This window comes from Ailuropoda melanoleuca, chromosome 16, assembly GCF_002007445.2.
Source record: "Ailuropoda melanoleuca isolate Jingjing chromosome 16, ASM200744v2, whole genome shotgun sequence".
Taxonomy (NCBI): Eukaryota; Metazoa; Chordata; class Mammalia; order Carnivora; family Ursidae; genus Ailuropoda; species Ailuropoda melanoleuca.
The window spans coordinates 8,199,051-8,225,949 of record NC_048233.1 but is presented as its reverse complement, the minus strand read 5'-3'; the positions used below and the strand labels follow the sequence as shown (position 1 = coordinate 8,225,949).

General features: G+C 37.0%; 2 protein-coding genes and 1 pseudogene across 9 annotated transcripts in view; 2 read left to right on the top strand and 1 right to left on the bottom strand.

The window, feature by feature from the left end:
* Nucleotides 1–23,094, top strand: part of LOC100477434 (C-type lectin domain family 4 member A) — a 31,683-nt gene extending 8,589 nt beyond the window's left edge. For 2 of the 8 annotated variants that reach the window (XM_011237140.3, XM_034645774.1), the window contains 3 exons: nucleotides 6,974–7,125; nucleotides 8,182–8,297; nucleotides 9,308–11,117. In XM_011237140.3, coding sequence (XP_011235442.1) covers nucleotides 6,974–7,125; nucleotides 8,182–8,297; nucleotides 9,308–9,455 — 416 coding nt within the window. In that variant the 3' untranslated portion in view covers nucleotides 9,456–11,117. The other 6 variants (XR_004621370.1, XR_004621371.1, XR_002144565.2 and 3 more) reach the window with 6 other exon arrangements.
* On the top strand, nucleotides 15,974–23,906 carry LOC105241994 (C-type lectin domain family 6 member A). The gene is given in 5 exon segments (XM_034645979.1): nucleotides 15,974–15,992; nucleotides 16,093–16,278; nucleotides 17,717–17,818; nucleotides 22,961–23,025; nucleotides 23,027–23,906. Coding segments are annotated over 5 exon segments (510 nt in total). The 3' UTR covers nucleotides 23,165–23,906.
* A 2,102-nt stretch (nucleotides 23,907–26,008) lies between these two features.
* LOC100478875 lies at nucleotides 26,009–26,585 on the bottom strand (annotated as a pseudogene).
* Nucleotides 26,586–26,899: the final 314 nt, after the last annotated feature.

Genomic DNA, 26,899 nt, shown 5'->3' with positions numbered 1-26,899 from the left:
TGTCACAAATGGTAGGATTTCCCTCTTTCTCATGACTGAATAATACTCCATGGTATATAAATACCACATCTTTTTTATCCATTCATCTATCAGTGAGACACTGAGGTTGCTTCTATATCTTGGCTACTGTAAACAATGCTGCAATAAACGCAGAGATGCATTTATTTTTTTTTTGATTTAGTGTTTTTGTTTTTTGGGGAGTGTCAATACTCAGTAGTGGAATTACTGGATCATATGATATTTTTATTTTTAATATTTTGAGGAACCTCCATACTGTTTTCCATAGTGGTTATACCAACTGACATTCTACCGAATGCATGAGGTTTCCCTTTTTCCCACTTCCTAGCCAATACTCGTTATTTCTTGTCTTTTTGATATGAGCCCATCTGGCTGGTGTGAGGTAATATCTGACTGTAGTTTTGATTTGCATTTCCGTAATGACTAATGATGTTGAACATCATTTGATGTGTCTGTTGGTCATTGTATGGCTTTGGAAAAGTGTCTGTTCAGGTCGTCTACCCATTTTTAGTAGGATTATTTGTTTTTTGAGTGTTGAGTTGTGTAAGTTCTTTATATATTTTGGGTGTCAACCCCATTTGCAAATATCCTTTCCCATTCACTAGGTTGCCTTTTTGTTTTGTTGATGGTTTCCTTTGCTGTGAAAAGCTTTTTTATTTTGGTATAGTCCCAATTGTTCATTTTTGTTTTTGTTTCCATTGCCAGAGGAGATATATCCATAAATATGTTGCCAAGGGATTACCATCCCTATTTTTTCTTTTAGGAGTTTTAGTTCTCACATTTAGGTCTTTATCCATTTATTTTCATGTATGGTGTAAGAAAGTGGTCTAGTTTTCTTTTGCATGTAGCTGTCCAGTATTCCCAACACCATTTATTGAAAAGATTGTATTTTTCCCACTGTATATTTTTGCCTTCTTTGTCATAGATTAATTGACCATATAACTGTGGGTTTATTTCTGGGCTTTCTGTTCTGTTCCCTTGACCTTTGTGTCTATTTTTGTGCCAGTACCATACTGTTCTTATTACAATAGTTTTGTAGTATATCTGAAAATGTGAAATTGTAATACCTCCAGCTTTGTTGTTGTTGTTGTTTTTTAAAGATTTTATTTATTTATTTATTTGAGTGAGAGCAAGAGAGCACAAGCAGGGGGAACAGCAGAGGGATCAGCAGAGAGAGAGGGAGAAACAGGCTCTCCGCTGAGCAGGGAGCCCAATGCGGGACTCGATCCCAGGACCTTGGGATCATGACCTGAGCTGAAAGCAGTTGCTTAACCAACTGAGCCTCCTAGGCACCCCCAGCTTTGTTGTTCTTTCTCAAGATTGCTTTGGTTATTCCAGATATTTTGTGGTTCCATGCAATTTTAGGATTATTTGTTCTAGTTTTGTGGAAAATGCTGTTGTTATTTTGGTAGGGATTACATTGAATCTGTAGAGTGCTTTGGGTAGTATGGACATTTTAACAATATTAATTCTTCTGAGTCATGAGCATAGTATATCTTTGCATTTGTGTCATCTTCATTTTCTTTCATCAGTGTCGTATAGTTTTCAGAGTGTAGGTCTTCTACCTATTTAGTTAAATTTATTCCTAGATAATTTATTCTTTTTGGTGCAAATGTAAATGGAATTGTTTGCTTAATTTTTCTTTCTGATATTTTGTTATTAGTGTGTAGAAATACAACAGATATATAATACAATATATTAATTTTGCATCCTACAACTTTAATGAAATTATTTATTGGTTCTAATAGTTTTTTGGTGGTCCTTAGGATTTTTTTATATGTAGTATCAGGTCAGTTGCAAATAGTGACAGTTTTACTTTTATTTTCTTTATGTATTTAGGTGCTCCTATGTTGGGTGCATAAATATTTACAACCATTATGTTTTCCTGTTGGATTGGTCCATTTATCATTATGTAATGGTAGAAGTATGCCCTTCTTTATCTTCTGCTACTTGTTTTTTTTTTTTCTTTCTTCTTTTTCATTTGCATGGAATACCGTTTTCCATCCCTTTACTTTCAGTCTGTATGTTTCTTTAGGTCTGAAGTGAGTCTCTTATAGGCAGCCTATGGATAGTTCTTGTTTTTAATCCAATCAGTTACTCCATGTCTTTTGATTGGAGCATTTAGTCCATTTGTCCATTTAAAGTAATTATTGGGGCACCTGGGTGGCTCCGTCAGTTAAGCATCTGCCTTTGGCTCTGGTTCTGATCCCAGGGTCCTGGGATTGAGTCCTGCATTGGGCTTCCTGCTTAGTGGGGATCCTGCTTCTCCCTTGCCTTCTGCCCCTCCCCCCCATTTGTGCACACGCTCTCTCTCTCTCACTCTCTCCCTCAAATAAAATCTTTTTTAAAAAAAAAAAACCCTAGCCCCAAATTGATTATTGATAGGTATGTACTTATTACTATTTTGTTAATTGTTTTCTGGTTGTTTTTGTAGTTCTCTGTTCCTTTCTTCTTCTCTTGTTCTCTTCCCTTGCGGTTTGATGACTTTCTTTAGTGTCATGCTTGGGTTTCTTTCTCTTCATTTTTTGCGTATCCATTATAGGGTTTTGGCTTGGTTTGTAGTTTAGGTTCATGTATAGCATCCTATGTGTATAGCAGTCTGTATTAAGTTGATGGTTGTTAAGTTCAAAGACATTCTGAAAGTACTAAATTTTACTTCCTCCTTTACATTTTATGTATATGAGGTTACATCTTGCATTTTTAAATTTTGTCTATCCCTTGATTGATTTTCATAAATATGATTGATTTTTACTGCTTTTTTTTTTAACCTCCATACTGGCTTTATATGTGATTAATTAAATCTTTGCTATATGTTTGCTTTTACCAGTGAGATTTTTTCCTTTCATAATTTTCTTACTTGTAATTGTGGCCTTTTCTTTCCACTTAAAGTAGTCCCTTTAACATTTCTAGTAAGGCTGGTTTAGTGGTGATGCATTCCTTTAACTCAGTCTGTCAGGGAAACTATCTCTCTCTCAATTCTGAATGATTGAGTATTCTTGGGTAGAGTATTCTTCGTCATAGACGTTTTTCTTTTTAGCGCTTTGAATATATCATGCTGTTTTCTTCTGGCCAGCAAAATTTCTGCTGAAAAGCCAGCTGGTAGCCTTATGGGATTTTCCCTTGTATGTCAATTTTCTTTTCTCTTTCTGCTTTTAATATTCTCTCTCTTTTATTACATTTTGCCATTTTAATTATTATGTAGACCTTTTTTTAAAGATTGTATTTATTTGAGAGAGAGAGAGGAGAGCATGAGTGGGCGGGAGGAGCAGAGGGAGAAGCAGACTCCCTACTGAGCAGGGGGCCAGATGCTGGACTTGATCCTAGGACCCTGGGATCATGACCTGAGCCGAAGGCAGACGCTTAACCGTCTGATCCACCCAGGTGTCCCTCCTCCTGAAGTTTTTTTTTTTTTTTTTAAGATTTTATTTATTTATTCGACAGAAATAGAGACAGCCAGTGAGAGAGGGAACACAAGCAGGGGGAGTGGGAGAGGAAGAAGCAGGCTCACAGCGGAGGAGCCTGATGTGGGGCTCGATCCCATAACGCCAGGATCACGCCCTGAGCCGAAGGCAGACTCGTAACCGCTGTGCCATCCAGGCGCCCCCTTCCTCCTGAAGTTTTAATGTGGATTTCTTGTATACAACATATAGTTGAGCCTGGTATTTTGATCCATTCTGACAATGTTTTAATTGATGCATTTAGACCACTGACATCCGAAGTGATTATTGATATGGTTTTTATCAATATCTATCATATTTGTTATTGTTTTCTATATCTTGCCTTTGTTCTTTGTTCCTTTTTTGTCTTTCATTCACTCTTATTCTCTCTTCTGTGGTTTTGAGAATTTAATATGATTCCATTTTCATTGCATTCTTAACATATCAGTTATACTTCTTTTTTATTGGCTGCCCTAAACTTTGCAATATACTTATACAACTAATCCAAGTCCACTTTCGAATAACTCTGTACAGCTTTGTGTACAGTGAGAGTATCTTAAAATAACAAAAGAATCTTAATTCCTCCCTCCTGTCTCTTGTATTATTGCTCCCATTTATTTCACTTACACATCAGCATGCATAATCTAATACACGGTTGCCATTGTTATTTTGAACAAACAAAAAATCAGTTAAGAATATAGATCAATTAAGAATATAAAATGTTTTTATTTTACCTTCACTTATTCCTTTTTTTGATACTCTTACTTTCTTTGTATAGATCCATGTTTCTGACCTGTATTATTTTCTTCTTTCTAAGTTCTTCTTTTAACATTGCTTATAAGTCAGTATCTACTGGCATCAAATTCCCTCAATTTTTGTTTGTCCAGAAAAATCCCTATTTCACCTTCACCTTTGATGGTTAATTTTGCAGGGTACAGAGTTAGGATGATGGTTTTTTTTCTCTCAACACTTTAAATATTTCATTCCATTCTCTTCTTGTTTCCATGGTTTTGGAGAAGTCTGATGTAATTCTTGTCTTTGCTTTTCTAAGGAGGTGTTCCCCCCGCCTGGCTTTTTATTTTGTATTTTTTTATTATTTATTTTTTTAATTTAAAAAAGTTTAATTTACCTTCCAGTTAACATACAGTGTAATAGTAGTTTCAGGTGTACAATATAGTGATTCAACACTTCCATAGGATTTTTCTTTACCTTTGATATTCTGTAGTTTGAATATGATATGTCTAGACGTAGTTTTCTTTGGCCTTTATCCTGCGTGGTGTTCTATGAGCTTTTTGAATCTGCGGTTTGGTATCTGTCATTAATTTGGGGAAATTCTCAAATGTTATTGTCTCAATACTTCTTCTGTTCTTTTCTCTTTTTATTCTTTTGCTATTCCCATTATGCATATGTTACACCTTTTGTAGCTACTCCACATTTCTTGGATATTCTGTTCATTCCCCCTCCTTCCCTATCCCCCAAGTTCTTTTCCTCTTTTTAGTTTTGGAGGCTTCTATTGAGATACTGTCACGCTCAGATTTTTTACTCAGCTGTGTTCAGTCTAATAATGAACTCACTAAAGACATTCTTCATTTCTGTTACAGCATTTTTGATCTCCCATGTTTCTTTTTGGTTCTTAGGATTTCTATATCTCTGCTTACACAGCTAATCTCTTCTTGCATGCTGTCTACTTTGTTCATTAAAGCCCTTAACATATTAATCGTTTTAAATTTCTGGTCTGCGAGTTCCAACATCCCTGCTACATCTGAGTCTGGTTCTAATGCCTGATTTATCTCTTCAAACTGGGGGGTGGGGTGAGATGCTGTTTGTTTCTTAGTATGCTTGGTAACTTTTCCTTGTTGGCTAGATGTGATGTGCTGAGTAAAAGGAACCGCTGTAAATAGACCTTTAGTAATGTGGTGGCATGGCATGGTGAAGGGGAAGCATTCTCTAGTCCTATAATTTCATCTGATTGTTTTTAGTGAGTCTTTGCCTCTAGACTTTGAACTTAAAGTGGTTCTCAGCTCTTCTTATTACTTCCCTTAAAGTGGAACAGGATGACTAGAGTGGTCATTTTCCCTTTCCCTAATCAGGCTCTGATAAAACCACAGCAGGTTAGGCTCTGGTTACATAGTTTTTCCTGAGGGTAGACCTTGTTAAAAAGAACAGAATGCTTTGGTATGTTTCAAAATTGCACCTGTGCCCCTTCCCTTGCCAGAACCACAAGGAGAATTTTCTCAGATAAACCTGGTAGAGCTCCAGAAGGTAAAACTCAGAAGTTTTCCCCTCCTTCCCCACCATTGAGTGGGTTACCCTGGAGTTTTTATCTCTCCGATTTTCCACGCTGAGCTTCCAGCAATTCAATAATTACAGTTTCAGCTTCCCTTCCCTGAGATTGGTTCCCACAGAAGTTTTGGCTCCTGGGTTTCTGCTTCAGTAAGTTGTGATCCTCTGTATTTGTCTGTCTGCCTAATTTTGAGAGCAGTGTCTTAGTCTGTGAAGAGTTGTTGATTTGCAGTTTGTTCAGCTTTTTGCTTATTGTTAGGATGGAATGGCAACTTCCAACCTTCCTGAATGCCAGACTGGAAACTGGAAGTCTGTTTATTGATTTTTTTATTCTGTTTTGTCTCTGTTGTTTGAGTAATTTCTATTATTCTTTCAATTCACTGATTTTTCTGTCTTCTCCATTCTGCTGTTGAGCCCATCCAGTGAGCTTTTTATTTTGGTTATTATATTTTTCAGTTATAAAATTCCATTTGGTTCCCATTTATATCTTTAATTTGTTGGCTGAGATTTTCTATTTCTTTTCTGAGGCATTTCTTTTTTTCATTTGGTTCAATCATACTTGTGCTTTCTTGTTGAAGCATCTTTGTCATGGTTTCTTTAAAATTTTTGTCAGAGGGGAGCCCGGGGGCCTCAGTCAGTTAAGCGGCTTCCTTTGGCTCAGGTCATGATCTCAGGGTCCTGAGATTGAGCCTTGCATCGTTGTCGGGTTCCCTGCTCAGCAGGAAGTCTGCTTTTCCCTCTCCTCCCTGCTCGTGTTCTCTTTCATTATCTCTGTCACTCTCTCTGTCTCTTTCAAATAAATAAATAAGATCTTAAAAAAGTAAAATCTTTGTCAGAGGATTCTAATATTTCTCTTATCTTGATATTGGCATGTATTTATTTTCTTTTTTAAAAATTAATTTTGAGAACTTGTAATTCCTGGTATGATGGGTGATTTTCCATAGAAACCTAGACGTTTTTGTGTAATATCTAAGAGTCTGGATCTTCTTTAAGGCCTCTGTTTTAGCTGGCTCTTCCTGACACCACTCTGCCAAGGGAGAGGGGACCCTGCCTTATTACTGCCTGATATAGGTAGACTTGATCTCCTTGACATCTGATAGGTGGGCTCCTGTCACTTCTGGGTGAAGATGCAAGTTCCAGTTTTCATGAGGTCTTCCTTGGTCCTGAATTTTCATAATACACACACTTGAAATTTTTCTTTTATATTGGACATCTATGGCCTTCTGTCAATACAGAGAAAGATTGGAGCTGCTGCCCAAAGGAGTGGAAGTCATTTAGTTCCAACTGCTACTTTATTTCTACTACAAGAAGAAATTGGACTGAGAGTGAGAGGAACTGCTTGGAAATGAAGGCTCACCTGCTGGTGATCCACACCAAGGACGAGCAGGTACTTTCTAATAGATGAGGGAGTCAGGAGTCCTGCCTGGCTGTTGTATGCCTCTCTTGTCTAAGGAGGTTTTCACTGTTTTGGAATATTGGTGGTGTGGCAGAAAGCTTTTAGTAAAACTGATAGGAAAGGCTGCCTAAGCCTTCACATGCTACACCTTTTTCCTGTTTCCATAAAACTAATTTCTCCCAAAATAAATTAGGGTATTTAAAGTACCATATGTGGGGTTTGAGTAGAAAAATGAAAATGTTTTAGGTTGAAATATCAGTTTATTATTTCAACCTGTAAATATTTTATAAATTATTAACTATTTCACTGAGAAGGGGTATTATATCAAATAGAGAAACAAAGTTCAATCATGAAGGGTCACAATCAACAATCAGGAATGAAGTTAAAGAAGTTATGAAAAGAAAATGATTTAATCCGCGAAAATTTTCTAATGCATGACTTCGAAGAATACTACCTTTTAGTGAAAGGGGCAAGTGAATCTGAGATGAGAATTCGTTATGATCCTGGATAGAAATTGCTGCTGTTTGTGTGGAACATTGCTATATTGTGTATGTTTTGAAATCCTAACCCCAAAAGATGGTGGTATTTGGAGGTACGGTCTTTGAGAAGCTTAGGTACTGAGGATGGAACCCTGATGAATGGGATTCGTGTTCTTATAAAAGAGACCCTACACAGCTGCCTTGCCCCTTCTACCATGTGAAGACACAGTGAGAAAAAGCTGGCCATGAACCAGGAGGAGGGCCTTCATCTGACCATGCTAGTACCCCGATCTGGAATTTCCAACCTCCAGAACTGTGAGAAAGAAACTTGTTTATAAGCTACCCAGTCTGTGGTTTTTGTTATGGCAGCCTGAGCAGAGTGAGCCAAGCATAATGCTTACAAGTGATTTCGTTGGTCCTGCACAGTTCAGCCAGAGGAGACTTAGGCTCCTGGGTAGGGCCCCCATGTGGCTCTTCCTGGATCCTTTCCTTCTCTTCTCTTCTCCCTAAGGCTGTAAAGAACTCTGAATACTCTAAAGGCTTTAACTCCTTTCTTTTCTTCCTTTAGGATTTTATCTTCCAGAACCTGGATATAAATTCTGCTTATTACATAGGGCTGTCAGACCCAAAGGGAAAAAGAGATTGGCAATGGGTTGATCAAACACCATACAATGAAAGTGTCACGTGAGTACAGAATTAGATAAAGGAATCCTGAGCCCTTGATCATGCAGGGATTTTAGAATGTTCCAATTATCAGCTATGAAAATAAAATAGCTTACTCTTCTTTGAACTCTTGGGTTAAATAATTTTATTTATTATCTCATTTAATCATCACAGGAACTCTATGAAGCACACATTATTATTTTTCCCACCGTAGAGATGAGGAAATTGAGTTTAGAGAGTTTAGATAACTCAGCAAAGGTTATCCAGCATTGGCAACAAATGATCCTCAAATCCGCTCTATTTGACACCAAAGTCTGTACATTTAATCACTCCATTACATCTCTAAATATAACAAAAATTTATGTCAATTAAGATCATGGGCAACTATTGATTTAATATTTCTCATAATGCAAATGAGCTAACTTCTGATAGTTATAATATCTCATATTTACATAGGTCTTTTAAAACTCTTAAATACTTCAGTGTGTTTTAGTACAATACCACCTTTGGTCCTCATATCACTGTGTGAAACATACAGGAATTTGACTGTAGTCTCTACTTTTTAGATATGGAAATCAGGGAAATTAAATTACTTGTCCAAGGTAACAGGGATCTTAGCAGATTTAGGGGTTTTAACTAGTTCTTTGGACTCCAATAGCAATATATATATAAAAAAAGGGAACAAACTATAATGATACTTGGGATGGGGATGAAAGCTTTTTTTTTTTTTTTTATCATTTAAGGGTGCTTATGGACTGGCAGTCTGCTGGGAACAGGACATAATGATGGACAAATAGAAGGGCTATGTGTTAGGAGAATGTTTGATGCAATAAGATGACACAATACTGGGTGATGTAAGTTTTGAGAGAAATGCCAGAGCTTCAGGTAGAGGAGAAACAGCATGAGAATTGGAGAAGGAATGTTTTGGTCATATCCGTCCCTGACTTCCATACAGTTCGGCCCCAGCCCCCTCCCTTGCCCTTTCCAAAGCACTGTTTGAAGAAACAACCCCTCCATTTTTTCCCTTTCAGATTTTGGCACTCGGGTGAACCCAATAATCCTGATGAGGGTTGTGTTATGCTAAATTTTCGTTATATATCAAGAAAATGGGGCTGGAACGATGTTCCTTGTAATGGACATCACAAGTCGCTTTGCAAGATGATGAAGATCCACTTATGAATGGGAACGTTCTGCATGAACATGAGGTTGACTTGGTATCCACCATTACAGAGATAGCTAATTTGTTCTTTTCTATTCACGTGTAAATCTTGTGTAAGGAACCTCCGTAGCATTTTTCAGTAGGCTGTCACCTGTTCCACTTGTGATAGAACTGGTATGCACATCCTCCACGTGTACGGACCGTACTGGAGAGCCTTTTGCAGGTACGTGGAGGGAGCACGAGCATCCTTTCCAAATTTTTGTCTGATTGCCAAGGAGTTAGATCTTGATATAATTATATGATAGGTTTCCTCCTTCTGTCTGGATTTTTTTGTGTGAGGTTGGTCAAAAGCGAAATAATCCTAACTATTACTTTCCATTTCTCTCAGATATATTTATTACCTTTAACTGAAGTATATTATGTGACAGTTGGAATATGGTACACATCAATGGAAGTTAAGTTCCAGCTTTGTCCCAGTAGACTATTGGGGGTTTTTAACATTCTCTGTTCAGTCTTAGACTGTCTTTTAACATCAGGGTACAGTCTAAGGGAAATCAGAAATTGAACATTAGAGATTTAGCATTAGATGTTATTACGAGTGAGTTGACATAGATTTATAATCCTTAGGTGTTCTGATAGTTTTTTTCTTTGCTTAAGTTTTATAGTTTCTATGTGTAGATTGCCACCCAGGATGGCTTCTGGTTTATTCTTGTTCTCCTTTTCACTGAAGTCCTTACTGATCACTTTATTTCTACTATAATTTATAAAATATATCATATTTACAATAAAGCCTGTTATTCATTGCTTTCATTTGCTAATTATAATTGATCATAGTAAAGCTTATTCTAGCATGGCTATCCGAATGTGACCTCTTGAGATTATGCCCTGATTGTCTTGATGCAACGGAGTAATGACATTTGCCACTCATTTCCTGACTGTATCTAAAAATGAGTTATTTTTATACAGATCTGATCTCATCCATTGTATGTAGAATTTACCAGTTTATTTCTCGGAGAGCAACTTACTTACAATTCTGGAAGAATTCTAGGGAAGCCTTACTTACGAAGAGCTTTTCCCACCATCATTTCAATAATATGGGGTTGGAATGAAGGGCAAAAAGAACCACTTTACTAAATGCTTTTGATTGTCAGAATAGAGGGTTTGTTTGAACTGAAGTGCAAGGGAGAATTGGTGACACTGGTCACTACTAGAACTTTTCTTTAACCTCCACCTTAACATTTTATGAATGTGATTCAGATCCTATTTTCTTTAATTTTCCATAAAGCACCACTAAATCAATATTGTGGGTAACAGACTTTGTGTAAGATTTGTGTTTAAGGAGTGATAGTAAAATGAAGAGGCATCTAGGTGACTTCAAATCAGTGGACACAATTATGAAAAATAAGATTGTTGCTTAGCAATGTATACCTGAAACACCTTTGAATTATACTAGTTTTGAATCAGATTCTGCAAAATAATGAAACATATTCAGTCACATTGCTGTCTCAAAAGATTGGCAGTTACAAAGTGAGAGTAGATTAATTTTATCATTAGTAAATAAAATGCAAAATTGAAGTGTTTATTTTTTATGCAATTTAATTCTTATTCTTGTGTAGTAGGCATATTATATTACAATAAAGGTGTGTGGTTCTTAAATAAATAAATGTTTGATATTAAATGTGCATATACAATTTTTCCAAAGATTTTATTTATTTATTTATTTTCAGAGCATGAGCATGGGGAGGGGCAGAGGGGGAGGAAGAGGGAATCTCAAGCAGACTCCGTGATAAGTGCATGGAGCCCAAGGTGGGGCTTGATCTCATGACCCTGAAATCATGACCTGAGCTGAAATCAAGATTCAGATGCTTAACCAGCTGAACACCCCTTTTGTTCAAATATTAAGTATGACCGAACAAAAACTCTTTTCAGATCACTGTTCTAGAAAGTGGATTTTAAAATGCTTGATTAAAGTTTAGGTAATTGTTCTCTTTGAGGTAAAAGAAAAATACAGGCTATAGACAAAATGTTTGTGTTGGTTTATTAAGCAGATATATTTAAGCCTATGAGTGAAATATACTTAGAATTTTAGTCCCTATATTCATTCATCTTACGGTTGCTATTAAAAACAAACATATAAACAAATAAATCTACCAACACCTAAAGCCCTTTTAGTCAACTTTAGTTGACTTCCACTTAGTAAATGGAAGAGGAGGCAGAAACTGGAATCTTCAGTACCGGGGAAAATAATTCTGCCTATTGGAGTTAAAATGATCAGCCTGGATGATTTCTCTGAAGGTGGAAATCTGCTGACACATGACAACCCTTCAGGGTCTGTTAATGTTAATTTTGTCTTGATGTTAATACTGAAACATGAATTAATAGTTTTGTCTTTGCCAATATAAATCATCCATGGTACCTACTTTGTCAAAGAGGAATTCAGTGACTCAAGGATAGAAGAAATAATCTAACAATCTGACCGTATTAAGCGAGATGTTTAGTATAAGTATTTGATTAATCACATTCTCTCTATACAATGAAATGTTCTACATCAGTTCAAATTGTTGCAAATGGAACTTTATAACAAAGAACCAGTATTTAGTACTCTGGTGCATATTGTTGGTCTATTTATACCTTCTTCCTTAGAAACAAAACTTCGATGTTATTTAGAAAGTCACTTTCTTTCATGCAGCCCAGGTACCTTGTGACCTTTCAGCTCTGTGAGTGGATACTGGTTAGTCCAAGGCAATCAAAATAGTCATCCTAGTGGTTGGTTTAGGAATAGGCATAAATTGCAAGTTTGCCAGTGAATCACGTTTCCTTGTTCTCCAATGAATCAGGAAACTAATCTCCCTCTCCCAAAAAAATAGGAACAGAGAAATATGTAGTCCTGCCTGCTACTGATAGTCATTCTTCACCATGAGGAGAACTAGCTTTAGGATGACAGGAACACCATGGATGGCAGAGTAGGGCAATGGAAAGAATCTGGTTTCTTATGGGTATTGTTGAGCCACTGAATCAACTGTTCCTGAAGCATATTTTACTCTGGCTTTTCAGTAATTAAAGCTAATGTATTTTCTAATTATTTAAATCTGATTAACTCTTGACTGATAGAAAATAGTATATTGTTTTTAGTGACCAAACTTTATTGAGATTCATTAAAAAAATTTTTTTTTAAAAGATTATTTATTTATTTGACAGAGAGAGAGACAGCCAGCGAGAGAGGGAACACAAGCAGGGGGAGTGGGAGAGGAAGAAGCAGTGCAGGGCTCAATCCCAGAATGCCGGAATCACGCCCTGAGCTGAAGGCAGACGCTTAATGACTGAGCCACCCAGGTGCCCCAGTGTTTTTGTCTTCTTTGGCTAAATACCCAGTAGTGGAATTAGTGAATCATGTGGTATTTCTAGTTTTAATTTTTTGAGGAACTGTCACGCTTTTTTCCACAGTGGCTGTAGCAATTTACATTTCCACCAACGGTGTACAAGGGTTCCCTTTTCTCCACATCCTAGCAAACACTTGTTATTTCTTGTCTTTTGATTCTAGCCATTCTGATAGGTGTAAGGTGGTATCTCATTGTGGTTTTGATTTGCATTTCCCTGATGATAAGTAGTGCTGAACATCTTTTGATGTGTCTGTCGGTCAACGGAAATTAGTTTTCAGTAAAAATGTACAATTTTTGTTACTGCATTTGTGAAAAAAGTCTTTAAATGGATCTGAAGTTTTCATCAGAATTTCAAATGCGTTAGTGGCTCAAAAGAGTTTCGCTATTTATCTGGGTTGATTTCAGTTTCCCAACATGTTAACTTCACTACTATAGTCCTTGATAAGGGCTAAAGAAAAAATCATTTAAGGTTACACAAATAAACAGTTTCACTTCTAGTAATGGACAACTATTTTGTTGTAGACCAAGCCTTGTAACAACAACAAAAACTAGCTGGGGAAAGTTGGTTTCAAAGCATTGGGGAGCTATCATGGCAACTGAAGACTTGAGGCACATAACCAATCTGGATTCATGAACAATGATCAGCCATTCTTCCCCCAATTTCTTGGAATTAGGTAATCTCCAGAATCTTGATAGAATCCCAAAGGATCGTCCCAAGAAGGACTTACAGGAAATTTCTTATCCGCCAGTGGTAATAAGAAACAACAATAATAATCTCGTAAGTTAAAAATAATGAGATGCTGTATATCTTGTACATGTGAATCTGAATACCAAAAATATCTTCTACACATTTGTGTGGAAAAATATCTGAGTCTAAATATCTCTTAGAAGGTAATGCTTGCTACCAACTGTTGATTTAATTGTCTTTAAGTACCAAAGAAGAGAATCAAACTGGGTCTACTTAGTTCAGTCACGGACAATAATTTTCAAAAGGGCAACCCAGTGCTGCTTTGTTGAAAAGGGATTTCATACAAATTGTTGATTCACTCCTGATGTCCCCTTTAAAAGAGTTCAAGCCAAAAGAACAATATGCACTTTGACTCTAATACTACGTGATTTTATTTACAATCTATGTAAGTTATTATCTTTTCCATTGCTAGTTTTTGCTTTACTCCCTTATTGGACTGAAATATCCTGCATTTATCTATACATCTGATTTGAACCTACCACAAGTCTGCTTTTGATCCAATCTCCCTTCCCCCTATCAATTTTTGTTTATTTTATTTTGATGTATTATTCCTTTTTGCCTTTGCTCTTACCATCTCAGCACTCTAGTCAAAGTCTTGCTACTGTAATCTAGAAATGTATACAGGACAAAGGAATAGAGCACAGGGTTGCCAATGGTCAAGGCAAAAAGTGACTTGGGGAGCATACATTAGAGATGGGCAAGGAAGCAAATAGGTCTTTAAATTGATTTTCCTATATATATATATGAGGTTTACAAGAATTGTTTTCTTTGGACCTTCAAATGAGTTAGTCCTTGGGTTTATGTTTCTTTATCTCTGAGGGGAACTGGAAACAGATGGAGATGTTTTATAACCACTTCTCCTTTTCCCCTTATGACTTGTTGTATCTTTAACCAACCCCAGGGAAAATTTTCTGGGGTTCTCAATATCTATTTTATCATTAGCTACAACTATCCCATCACTTTAAAAGCTTGTTGAGTTCAATATGTACCTATCTATAGCAGGGTTGGGTTTTTTTTCCCCCTAGATTGCTCACTTGAGTATGTGGAGGTATTTGTGATATTAATAAAGAGAAAGATCTACATTCTAGAGATTATGTTATGAAGGATACCCAAGCCCTTGAGTAATTATAAGGAATCAATGAAGCCTGTTTTTGATGTTATACCCCTTTCAAGCTCCCCCTTTCCTTTTTTTTTTTTGTTGTTGTTAAAAAGAAATCATTTTTTAAAAAAGATTTTATTTATTTATTTGACAGAGAGAGAGACAGCCAGCAAGAGAGGGAATACAAGCAGGGGGAGTGGGAGAGGAAGAAGCAGGCTCCCAGCGGAGCAGGGAGCCCTATGCGGGGGCCCGATCCCAGGATCATGCCCTGAGCCGAAGGCAGCCGCTCAACGACTGAGCCACCCAGGCCCCCAAGCTCTCCTTTCCTAGTCAGGGAGATAATAAAAGATTACTAACCTATGCCCAATATTGGTCTTGATGTAATAAGAATGTTTCATTGCTGTTACAGATAGATTCCAGAATCTTCCATTTTGCAATCATATTCCTGAACAATGTCTGTGGATCTTTATGTAATTCCGATATTAACCCTTGTTATTGAAGCTATAGCTAGTCAATCAGACTTTTGCTTACTTCCTAAGACACTGTTCAATACATGAATTAAGTTTTCCCTAAAATCCAATGTAAAGGTTGACTTGCGTGCACTTAAATTAATTAAGACCTACAAATAAATTTCTTTTAGGGCATATGAAATTTTCTATTTTGCATTCGAGAATAACTAGGAATCAGAGAAATTTTATGTCAGGAATTGAACACATGATCTGAATATTCTTGTCAAAGTTATAATGGGCAGTTTTGGATATGTGTCTCAATTTCCTCTTATATTTTTCCCAGTATTTTTATATTACTAGAAACTTTAGTCCAGACCACAACTTCTTCAGGGTTCCAGTTTATACCAGAAGTCTCTTAGCCTTATAAGAGTGTTTAGCAGTTTATCTCTGAGCTCTGATGTTTGAATGAAGCGGAGTTCTAGTGACATCTTCTGAGAAGGAGTCTGAGATATCTTCTGAATACAGGGAGCCCACATAATGGCATGAGAAGGGCAACCTTAAGGAAGAAGTGAGCATTCCTTTTCTCAGTTCCAGAGAAGAAGGTAGAGGCAGAAGTGTATGATGAGATGATAAAAGTCATTTGGAGAGAGGGGATAGACAACAGATTGATGGGACAAAGATTGAACACCCCAGTAAGAGTCATGGGAAGTTGAAAGAATAATTCATCAGAGCTAGAAGCACTTGAAAGAGTAAGAAACCAAATATTAATACAGTGGTATAGGAAGAGGGAGACAAAGTGATGTTTTCAGCAAGACAGGGACTCAATGCATTAATATAATATTTAAGAAGAAAGAATAAGGAAATGGAATTTACAGCTGAGGGTGAGTTTTGCCCAGACTGTTTAGGACTACAGAGCCGCCACCTGTTTGTTTATTCTGAGGGACTTTCTAATCTCTCCTCTTGTTCTAGTTTTTTAATGAGATTCTTCATCTTGTTTCTTCATTGCTGTAAGCTTCTTAGGAACTTTCACTTCCTGGCCCCCTGATTACTGCATTTGTCATGCTGATCTGACAGAGAAAGCAGTATGGCAGTCCCAGGTGAGATCCTGGTCTGTTGCTGTGATTTCCGTAGCACTCCTCTGTGCTTGTTTCATTGTGAGCTGTGTGGATAAATTCTTCACCGGGTGCCATGTCTCTTGATTCCTTTTCCTATCGTGTTCTATAAAGATTTCCTAGGGTATGTTATCTTTTACCCCATTAATATGTTAGCTCTGACTTGTAATACCATATTCGATTTCTCTTCCTCCTGTCAACTCCTCTTATTTCATCTTTTGATAATTGACTGCTTCCAGATTTACTCCACCTGGTTTTATTAGCACTTTCCCCAGTAGGACCTCACATATGAATGTGTGTTAGTTGTAGACACCCTTTAAAACACCGTCTTCCACTACTGGGTTCCCTAGTGATCACATGTTCTGTAGGCACAAAAACCCTATTTTGAGAGTGCAACTATAATTACTTTTATAATCATAATAGAGATTAGGCTCTTTGATTTTCATGTGGGAGTCTTTCCCAGTATGAGAAGAAAAAGTTTTCAAATGAAATATTGAAGATACAAGGGAATAAAATATTTTTCCCTGTTCAATTTACTTGCAAATAAATACTTCAACTTCATTTTGTGAGAAGTTACAAAGATCTTTTTGCTCTTTAAGCTAGAGTTTGGTTTTCTATTTGCTGATAAGGTGATTAAAAATAGTATTGAGTAGTCTGGGAGGGAGTGAAAGTGACTTCCTATGTCAAATGGGCCATGTTTGAAGTTCCTTCTGAGATATAAATCAGTCTCACAGTCTCCCCCCTCCCCCACAGTCTATTAAAACACAATTATCACCTAGGTTAAAATCTGCTTTACTTTTCCTGGCCAAGTGCAAAAGAGAAAGAGGTTTGGGGTAGTTATTTCATTAAAGGCAGCAGATATTCAGGACCCCAAGGTGGGAAGGTTTGACAGTATTGAGCTTCAGTAGTAGAACGACATGAAAGAGTAAGTGAAGAATCATGGCAGGACCTGAGAGAGAACAGGTCTTGATTAAAGCACACGCGCTTGAACACGAAAGTTAATGTTTATCTGAGATATTTAAAATGTCTAAATGTTTAAAGGCTCCTCTTGGTTGTTATTTACCTTATATGTTTATCTGTAGCTACCAACAGTCAGAAATTTTGGAGAATAATAAAATAATCTGCAAGCTTGCTTCAGGATTATTAAAATTAAAGAGAAACAGACAGCCAGTGAATCAACAAATGTCTCTGGATTACTTTGTGACCATCACTGTTCTAGGTGTTTGAGATTGATTGACATGGAAAACAGATAAAATCTCTGCCCTGGAATATAGAACTTAAATTTCAGTGGGGAAAGATACATGTTGCAGGCGTATAAACAAACAAGATTAATGAATACAAACAGGTAATAATTCAGCATGTTCTTCATTGAGCTTGCCTAGAAAGGAGATTGGTAGTGGTTGGAAGGAAGCCAGCTTGGTACAGATATATAAAGCATGAAGCTCTATAGTTAAAAAAAAAAAAGATGAATACTAATCCTTCTTGCTTCACAATGACTTATCATTTTTCATATGGCAAAACTGACAAAAGGTTGTTTGAACTACACACATATCATTCAAGTTTAACCTGCTTCAGTGAAGGGACAAGCGTGGCAGGTAAGGTGTTACAATGCCTAACCAGACTTTCCCTTTCCTCAGAGAGAGATCAGGGTTGAGCTCAACATTGGTTTATTCTATCTTTTTCTTTTTTTATTGTGTTATGTTAGTCATCATTAGTTTTTTTTTTTTTTAAGATTTTATTTATTTATTTGACAGAGACAGAGACAGCCAGCGAGAGAGGGAACACAAGCAGGGGGAGTGGGAGAGGAAGAAGCAGGCTCCTAGCAGAGGAGCCTGATGTGGGGCTCGATCGCAGAACGCCGGGATCACGCCCTGAGCCGAAGGCAGATGCTTAACCGCTGTGCCACCCAGGCGCCCCCATCATTAGTTTTTGATGTAGTGTTCAGTGATTCATTATTTGCATGTAACACCTTTTTTTTCTTTTTTTTTTTTTTTTAAATAAAGTCTCTGCTTTAAGATATCTCTACACTTACATGCTCACATCAGGCTCTGGATTCACCCTCAAAACAATTTTTCCTCCAGACTTCTCCATCTCAATAAATGCTACCAACGTACACCACGTAATTTTCTCAAGGCAACACTAGAAATTATTCATAACAGTTCTTAATTTCTTTTTTTTTTAAGATTTTATTTATTTATTTGAGAGAGCATTACTGGGGGGTAAGGGGCAGAGGGAGAGGGAGAAGCAGACTCCCTGCTGAGCAGGGAACCCAACATGGGGCTCAATCCCAGGACCCTGGGATCATGACTGAGCTGAAGGCAGGTGCTTAGCTGACTGAGCTACCCAGACGCCCCTATTCATAACAGTTCTTGTTTCACATTATCCTCATCCTTATCAAATGGATAAAATCCTCTTTTTGATAGCTAAGGTTCTCAATAATAGCCTTCTCCATTCCAAGCATCAGCTTTATTACTGGTCAGTTTGGATCTTGGAACATGGCTCAGTTTGAGACTGCCCTCACTCTAAAATATAGTCCTGGTAACTTCATATGTGAAGAATTAGGACAGTTGAATTCAGAATCATTGTCTGCCTCACACTGTATCTAGTGAAAAAAGCCAAAGAAAGGCCAAGTTCATGTTGGTAGACTTTATGGCATTACTCCTTCCAAGAAAAAAAATCCAAATAGATTTCAGACTCTTGCTACTTTTAAGAACTAAACAATTTGATCCCCTGCTTCTATGCAGAAACCTATAAGGGTTAAAAAGAGGGCAGAGGTTTCTTTGTATTTCTGTGAGATGTTGGAATTTTCCCTTTTTTGGTATTCGACAAGAATATTGTGTATGGGTGGTGAGGTATGATTTTCTTTACTCTCCCTGATCTCTGATTCTCTTGTCACATTGGGGTTCTTTTATCGAACAGTTGTGGAGCTGGGCCTCCCACACTTTGGTGGCGCTCCCACAACTGGAGTTTTAAAGAATGACTTCTTGGAAGCAGCAGTGGGTGCTTTAGCCTTTGCCTTTTGAATGCCCTGAAACGAACGAGACAGAGATGGATATTGATTAAATCAATGCCACATTTGTGTGGCATTAGAGACTGCAAATTTACTCCTTAAGTATATCCAACCTAATACTATTTATGGCCAATGAGGCCGTTCAATGCAACTAATTCAAATTTCATGATTCAAATTTATATGATAAAATTGTTTTTACATAATACCATGTCAGCAAGTGAAAGTGCCCAAATTTTAACAATATCTTTTCAAATTCTTGTTACAATGGAAATGAAAAAAGTGTAAACACAAAATTTCCATTTCAATTAAAGTTAAAAAATAATTGATAGCCACAATGTATCTTCTCCAATTTCCCACAGTCTCAGAGTGTTGAGATGTTCAGATGTCTGGATAAAGTCCGTTTCTTCAGTAGGCCTGTGCTCTACATAGACCTGTGGTTTTCAAATTGTTTTGCTTGCCAATCCCCGACAAGGATTTTGAAAAATGATGTGCCTCCTTATAAAGTTTATTTGGACATCTAAAGTTTTTCATGATGTTCATGTTATAGAAACAAAGGCTTTAAAGTTATAAAATACTATAAATATTGACATTTAAAGAACTCTTACATTTCTTTTTAAAATCTTATCTTCTAGTGTTTAAATACTATTGCAGAAGTGTTATCCTACAACCATCATAAAAAAATGAACATGTATTCTTTAACAGAATTGGATGTTTTACAGGTTTTTTTTACTTAACTTTTATCTATTTTTTTTAAAGATTTACTTTTTTTAAAGGATTTTTTATTTATTCATTTGACAGAGCGAGTGAGAGTGCATGTACTGCAGGCAGAGTGGCAGGCAGAGGGAGAGGGAGAAGCAGGCTCCCCACTGAGCAGGGAGCCCTATCGTGACCTGAATGGAAGGCAGATGCTTAACCGACTGAGCCACCCAGACGCCCCTTATTTTATTTATTTATTTGTTTGTTTGTTTATTTATTTATTTTTAAAGATTTTTAAAAATTTATTTATTTGACAGAGAGACAGCCAGCGAAAGAGGGAACACTAGCAGGGGGAGTGGGAGAGGAGGAAGCAGGCTCCCAGTGGAAGAGCCTGATGTGGGGCTCGATCTCAGATCACCAGGATCACACCCTGAGCCGAAGGCAGACGCTTAACAACTGCGCTACCCAGGCGCCCCTATTTATTTATTTTTGATGTAGTATTCAACATTATTCTTTTTCTCCTTCAACTAATATTTATATCATACTTCCTCAATTTTCTAAAATATGTACTATATGTCTGGTATTTTTATTTCCTGAGGAATATTAGGTTTTACATGTTATAAAATTTCTTCTGGATTGACTTTTCATTACAATCATTATGAGGATATAATATTCAAAACATCACATCTTTATTACAAACTTTGATAAATTATTACCAATAAAGTAAAACTGTTAGAAACTCATCTTTTAATGAGATGAATGGGACTTAAAAAAATGCAATCAGATGTATCCTAATATTACTACAATGAGATAGAAGTCAACATCAATTCTATTCCTATTTTTTAATTTAGTGACTCATATTGATAAATCTTATATAAATAAGTAGATAGGAATAAAAAGTGATTTGTTAGAATATCACCAGTTTTTGAACTTTTTCAGAGTTCTTTGCCAAAAATCATACAGTATTCTGTTATCAAAACTTATTTGTAATGGCGTGTTAACAGAATTTGGCTAGGTTATTCTTCAGTGTTATTGAAGGTAAAGAATAATAGAATAATTTGCAAAAGCTTTTGTTATATTTGTCAGTAGTCATTTATTTTCTCAATTTCGAGGAAGTACACTAAAACAGGTTTTGGTAAGCCTTATCAAATGACTACTAATTACCCTTGTTTTTTAATGCTTACAAAGTACTTTGATCAGCCCATTCTCAGAACAATTGGGAAAAATAAAATGTTAATGTGAGTGTACCTTTCTGACAAGTGCTTCTATTCATCAGAGCTTTCAATATTTTTGTCGTCCTTGGAGCTGGAGATTTAGCATATTCATCATATGAAAAATGGTTGCAGTATATACTTTAATTGACAAAGNTTCTATTCATCAGAGCTTTCAATATTTTTGTCGTCCTTGGAGCTGGAGATTTAGCATATTCATCATATGAAAAATGGTTGCAGTATATACTTTAATTGACAAAGACATTCCCCACCACCAAAACAGTTCGTCAAATTTGACTTTTAAAATTAAAATAATATGTTAACACATGCTTTGAGGAGTTTTATGAAGAGCAGTCTTTAATAATGACAGAATACATATTGAGATAGATTTCTAAAAGCAGCTAATATTAAAGTTAAAAACTGAGCTACCCTATGATCCAGCCATTGCACTACTGGGTGTTTACCCCAAAGATACAGACGTAGTGAAGAGAAGGGCCATATGCTCCCCAACGTTCATAGCAGCATTGTCCACAATAGCTAAATCATGGAAGGAACCGAGATGCCCTTCAACAGATGACTGGATTAAGAAGATGTGGTCCATATATACAATGGAATATTATTCAGCTATCAAAAAGAACCATTTCTCAACATATGCTGCAACATGGACGGCACTGGAGGAGATAATGCTAAGTGAAATAAGTCAAGCAGAGAAAGACAATTATCATATGGTTTCTCTCATCTATGGAACATAAGAACTAGGAAGATCGGTAGGAGAAGAAAGGGATAAAGAAAGGGGGGTAATCAAAAGGGGGAATGAAGCATGAGAGACTATGGACTCTGAGAAACAAACTGAGGGCTTCAGAAGGGAGGGGGGTGGGGGAATGGGATAGACCGGTGATGGGTAGTAAGGAGGGCACGTATTGCATGGTGCACTGGGCGTTATACGCAACTAATGAATCATCAAACTTTACATCAAAAACCAGGGATGTACTCTATGGTGACTAACATAATAAAAAATATTATTATAAAAAAAATAAAATCTTTATACTAATAAATTTGAAAAAAATAATGATAAAAATGTGGATAATAATAATACCTACCTCACATGGATGTTATGACAATAATATTTGTAAAGTACTTAGTACACTATGTAGTATAAAGCAAGCACCAAATAAATGTTAAAATAAGCAAAAAAAATGAAATATATATGGTCTATTTTATTTGATTCATAATGTTATAAAAGATAAGTCTATACATTGTTTCTCATCACTTAATATATAATGATATAACAACATAAAAAAAATAGACCTACACACAACATAGATGAATCTTAGCAATGTGGATTGAAAAATTAAATCCAAGAAGACCAGATATATTATAATTGCTTAAAAACACTCAAACCCCAACAAATCTAAAAGACTATTTATTTAGATTATTTATATATATATGCTAAAATTATTCACTTCTATTAGTGATTTGAAATTCTGAGAGGCGTTGGTGCTTCTAATGTACAAAGGATTTGAAGAACAGGGAAAAAAACTTGAAAATGACTTTTTTTTTTGTAGAAAATCCAGAGCAATTATGCAGGTAAACCTTAGTAAATATTGAAGACTTAATGCTAAAGAATGTTTATTTAAAAGCAAATCTATGACTCCAAATTATATAATTCAGGGAAACAGTAAATACATGAAATTGGACACCCCTCTCTAGAAAACAAATGCAGATCCTTGGAATTTGGTGTATAAAATATCCCTCTTTAATCTTATTTATGCCGTCTTGCACTCATCCTTCTCTTTCGTGAAACACAAGAAATGTCTGAGCGTGTTGCCCGAATACTTGGAAATCATTTGGTTCCGGCTGCTACTTCCTTTCTACTGAACAGAATTTTTTGGTCAAAGAATCAGCAGAACTGTGTTGTAACGGGTGCTCATTTGGTGGCAATCAACACAGAAGCAGAGCAGGTACGTTATTTTGCATTAAATTTTTTTTTAGTTGTGGAAGAAAATACAGAATTTACCATCTGAACTGTTTTTTTGTTTGTTTGTTGGGCTTGGAGCCCAAAGAGGGGCTTGAACTCACAACCCTGAGATCAAGACCTGAGCTGAAATCAAGAGTTGGACACTTAACCGACTGATCCACCCAGGTGCCCCTGAACTGTTTTTAAATGTACAGTTCAGTAGTGTTAACTATATTCACATTGTTGAAAAAGATCTCTACAACTTCTTCATCTTGTAAAACTGAAACTTTATGCGATTTAGCAATGACTACCCATTACTCCCTCCCTACAGTCCCTGGCAACCACCATGCCTGCTATTCTCTGCTTGAATAAGTTTGACTACTTTAAATACCTCATATAAGTGGAACCATACAGTATTTGTCTTTTTGTGACTGCCTTATTTCACTTAATATAATGTCCTCAAAGTTCATTTATGTTGTAGCAGTGACAGGATTCTCTTCCTTTTTAAGGCTGAATAATATTCCATTGTACATATACTGCATATCATTTATCCATTCAAGTGTTGATGGACATTTAGGATGCTTTTACCTCTTGGCTTTTGTGACTAATGCTACAGTGAACTTGGGTATGCAAATGTCTCTATGAGATTTGCTTTCAGTTACATTGGATATATACCCGGAAGTTGGATTTCTGGATCATATGGTAATTCTTTTTTTTTTTTTAAGATTTTATTTATTTATTCGACAGAGATAGAGACAGCCAGCGAGAGAGGGAACACAAGCAGAAGGAGTGGGAGAGGAAGAAGCCGGCTCATAGCGAAGAAGCCTGATGTGGGGCTCGATCCCATAACGCCGGGATCACGCCCTGAGCCAAAGGCAGATGCTTAACGACTGCGCCACCCAGGCGCCCCACATATAGTAATTCTAATTTTAATTTATTTGCAGAACCACCACACTGATTTGGATAGTGGCTGTACTGTTTTACACTCCCACAAAGAATGCACAAGGATTCCAATTTCTCCACATTCTTGACAAAACCTGTTCTTTTTTTTTTTTTTTTTTACTTTTTTCTCTTCTTTTTTTCTTCTTTTGTTAGCAGCCATCCTAATGGGTGTAAGATTATATTCCATTTTGGCTTTGATTTGCATTTCTCTAATGATTAGCAATATTATGAATCTGTTCATATACCCTCATGCACTGTTGGTAGAAATGCAAACTGATGTAACCATTGTGGAAAACAGAATGGAGGTTCCTCAAAAATTAAAAATAGAATTACCATATGATCCAGTAATTGCACTATTGGGTATTCACCCAAAGAATATGAAAACACTAATTTGAAAGGATATATTTACCCATATGTTTATTGCAGCATTGTTTACAATAGCTAAAATATGGAAACAGCCCAAGTGTCCATCAATAGGTGAATGGATAAAGAAGATGTGGTGTATATATATAAAATGAACTATTATTCATCCACAAAAAAGAAATTTTGTCATTTGCAATGACGTGGATGGAGCTAGAGAGTATTATGATGCTAAGTGAAATAAGTCAGAGAAAGACAAATACCATGATTTCATTCATATGTGGATTTAAGAAACAAAATAAATCAGCAAAGAGACAGAGAGAAAGAGAGAGAGAGACAAACCAATAATCAGACTCTTAATATAGAGAATAAACTAATGGTTACCAGAAGGGGGGGGGATAGGTGGATGCGTGAAATAGGTGCAGCGGGTTAAGAGTACACCTATCTGATGAGCACTGAGTAATGCATGGAATTGTTGAATCACTATATTGTGCACCTGAAACTAATATAACACTATGTTAACGACACTGGAATTACAATAAAAAATAATAAACAGAAGTATTTGTTCATATTGTGCTGGTCATTTGTATACTGTCTTTGAAGAAATGTCTACTTAAGTCCTTTGCCCATTTTTTTTTAAATGCCACGAATGACTTTTTTTTTTTTTTTTAAGAGAAGGGAAGGGAAGGGGCAGAAGGAGAGGGAGTGAGAGAATCTTAAGCAGGCTCCACGCTCAGTGCAGAGCATGACACAAGGGTCGATCCCACAACCCCAAGATCATGACCTGAGACAAAATCAAGAGTCAGACACTTAACTGACTGAGCCACCAGGTACCCCACCTTTGCCCATTTTTAAATTTGGGATATTTGGTTTTTATTATTGAGTTGTAAGTGTGTTGTTGTTGTTTTAAAGATTTTTTTTATTCCTTTGAGAGAGAGAAAGCACAAGCAGGGGGAGAGACAGAGGGAGAAGCAGACTCCCTGCCGAGCTGGGAGCCTGACGTGGGGCTCAATCCCAGGATCTGGAGATCATGACCTGAGCCGAAGGCAGACGCGCAACCATCTGAGCCACCCAGTCTTCCCAAGTTGTTTGTGTTTTTAATATATTCTAGATATTAACTGCTTATCAGATATATGATTTGCAAATTTTTTCTCTCATTCCATGGGTTGCCTTTTCACTCTGTTGATTATTTCCTTTGATGCACAGAAGTTTTTAAGTTTGATGTACTTATATTTGTTTTTTCTTTGTTGCCTTTTCTTTGTTGTGCTTTTGCTGTTATACCCAAGAAATCATTGCCAACTCCAATGTTATAAAGCTTTATGATATTTATAGTAGTCTGTCTTACATTAAGTCTTTCTTCCATTTTTTTTCTGTCCTAATATTTTATTGGTCACCTCTGGGCCTGTGCCCAGCTAGGTGGGCTCCAGGGAGGGGGTTACAATTTATCAGGTGTCAGCTGGGAAAATGAGAAAGCCTTGGCCTCACTCTCCAGGGTCAGGGACTATGGAGTTTGAAGGGGCAGGTCTGGCTTTTCCTGGGTCAGCATGGTTCATCCCAATAGGGGCACAGGTTGGAGCCAAGAGCCCAAGCTTTCCACCTGTCTGCAAGCCTAGTTGTATTTGGAGAAGTATTCATTGGCCCACGCTGGGCTTGATTGTGTCACTGCCTGGCTTCCAGCCAGTGGGACAGATTTCCCCATGCTCATCCATGTACTGGAAGGCCTGGTCCATCTAAAGAGCACCCCCACAGGCAAATCATTGACAGTGATCTAGAGAAGGACACCCTTGCCATTGGTGATAAAGAGGCCCCTGTAGGCAATGCCTTCATCTTCCTTCAGCATGCCATAATCTTGGGACAAGCTTCTGGTTACATTGGCCAGCAGGGGGAAGTTGGGGGCCCAAACTTCCTTCCTTCTGTGGACTATTGATCCAAGCCAGATGCATGAACTGAGAGTTGACAGAGACCCCCAGCACCTCACAGCCCAGCTTGTGGAAGTCTTCAGCATGCTTGCTGAAAGCAGTGATCTCTGGGGGGCAGACAAAGGTAAAGCTGTGTAGGTAGAAAAAGAGGACTAAGTATTTCCCTCTGTAGTCTGGAAAGCTTCAGCTCTTTGAAGGTGCTATCCCCAAGGGCGGTGGCCTGGAAGTTCAGGGGGGATTTCCAATCTGCATGTTGCAGCAAGTCATGACTGAAAGCTGTGTGGGCCAGAGCGGGACCCATGGACTAGCAGACTGGTGAACACACTTTCTTAGCACCCAAGTCTTCCTTCTACTTTGGATAATTTTTGTATATGGTGTCAGGTAGGAGTTTAGTTTCATTCTTTTGCATGTGGATATCCAATTTTCTTAACACCATTTGATGAAGAGATTATCCTTTATGGATTGTATAGTTTTTGAAACTGATTGAAGATCATCTGACCATATACTCAAAAGTTTTTTTGGGGACTGTTTATTCTGTTCCATTGGTGTATATGTCTGTTATTATGCTAGCACCATACTGC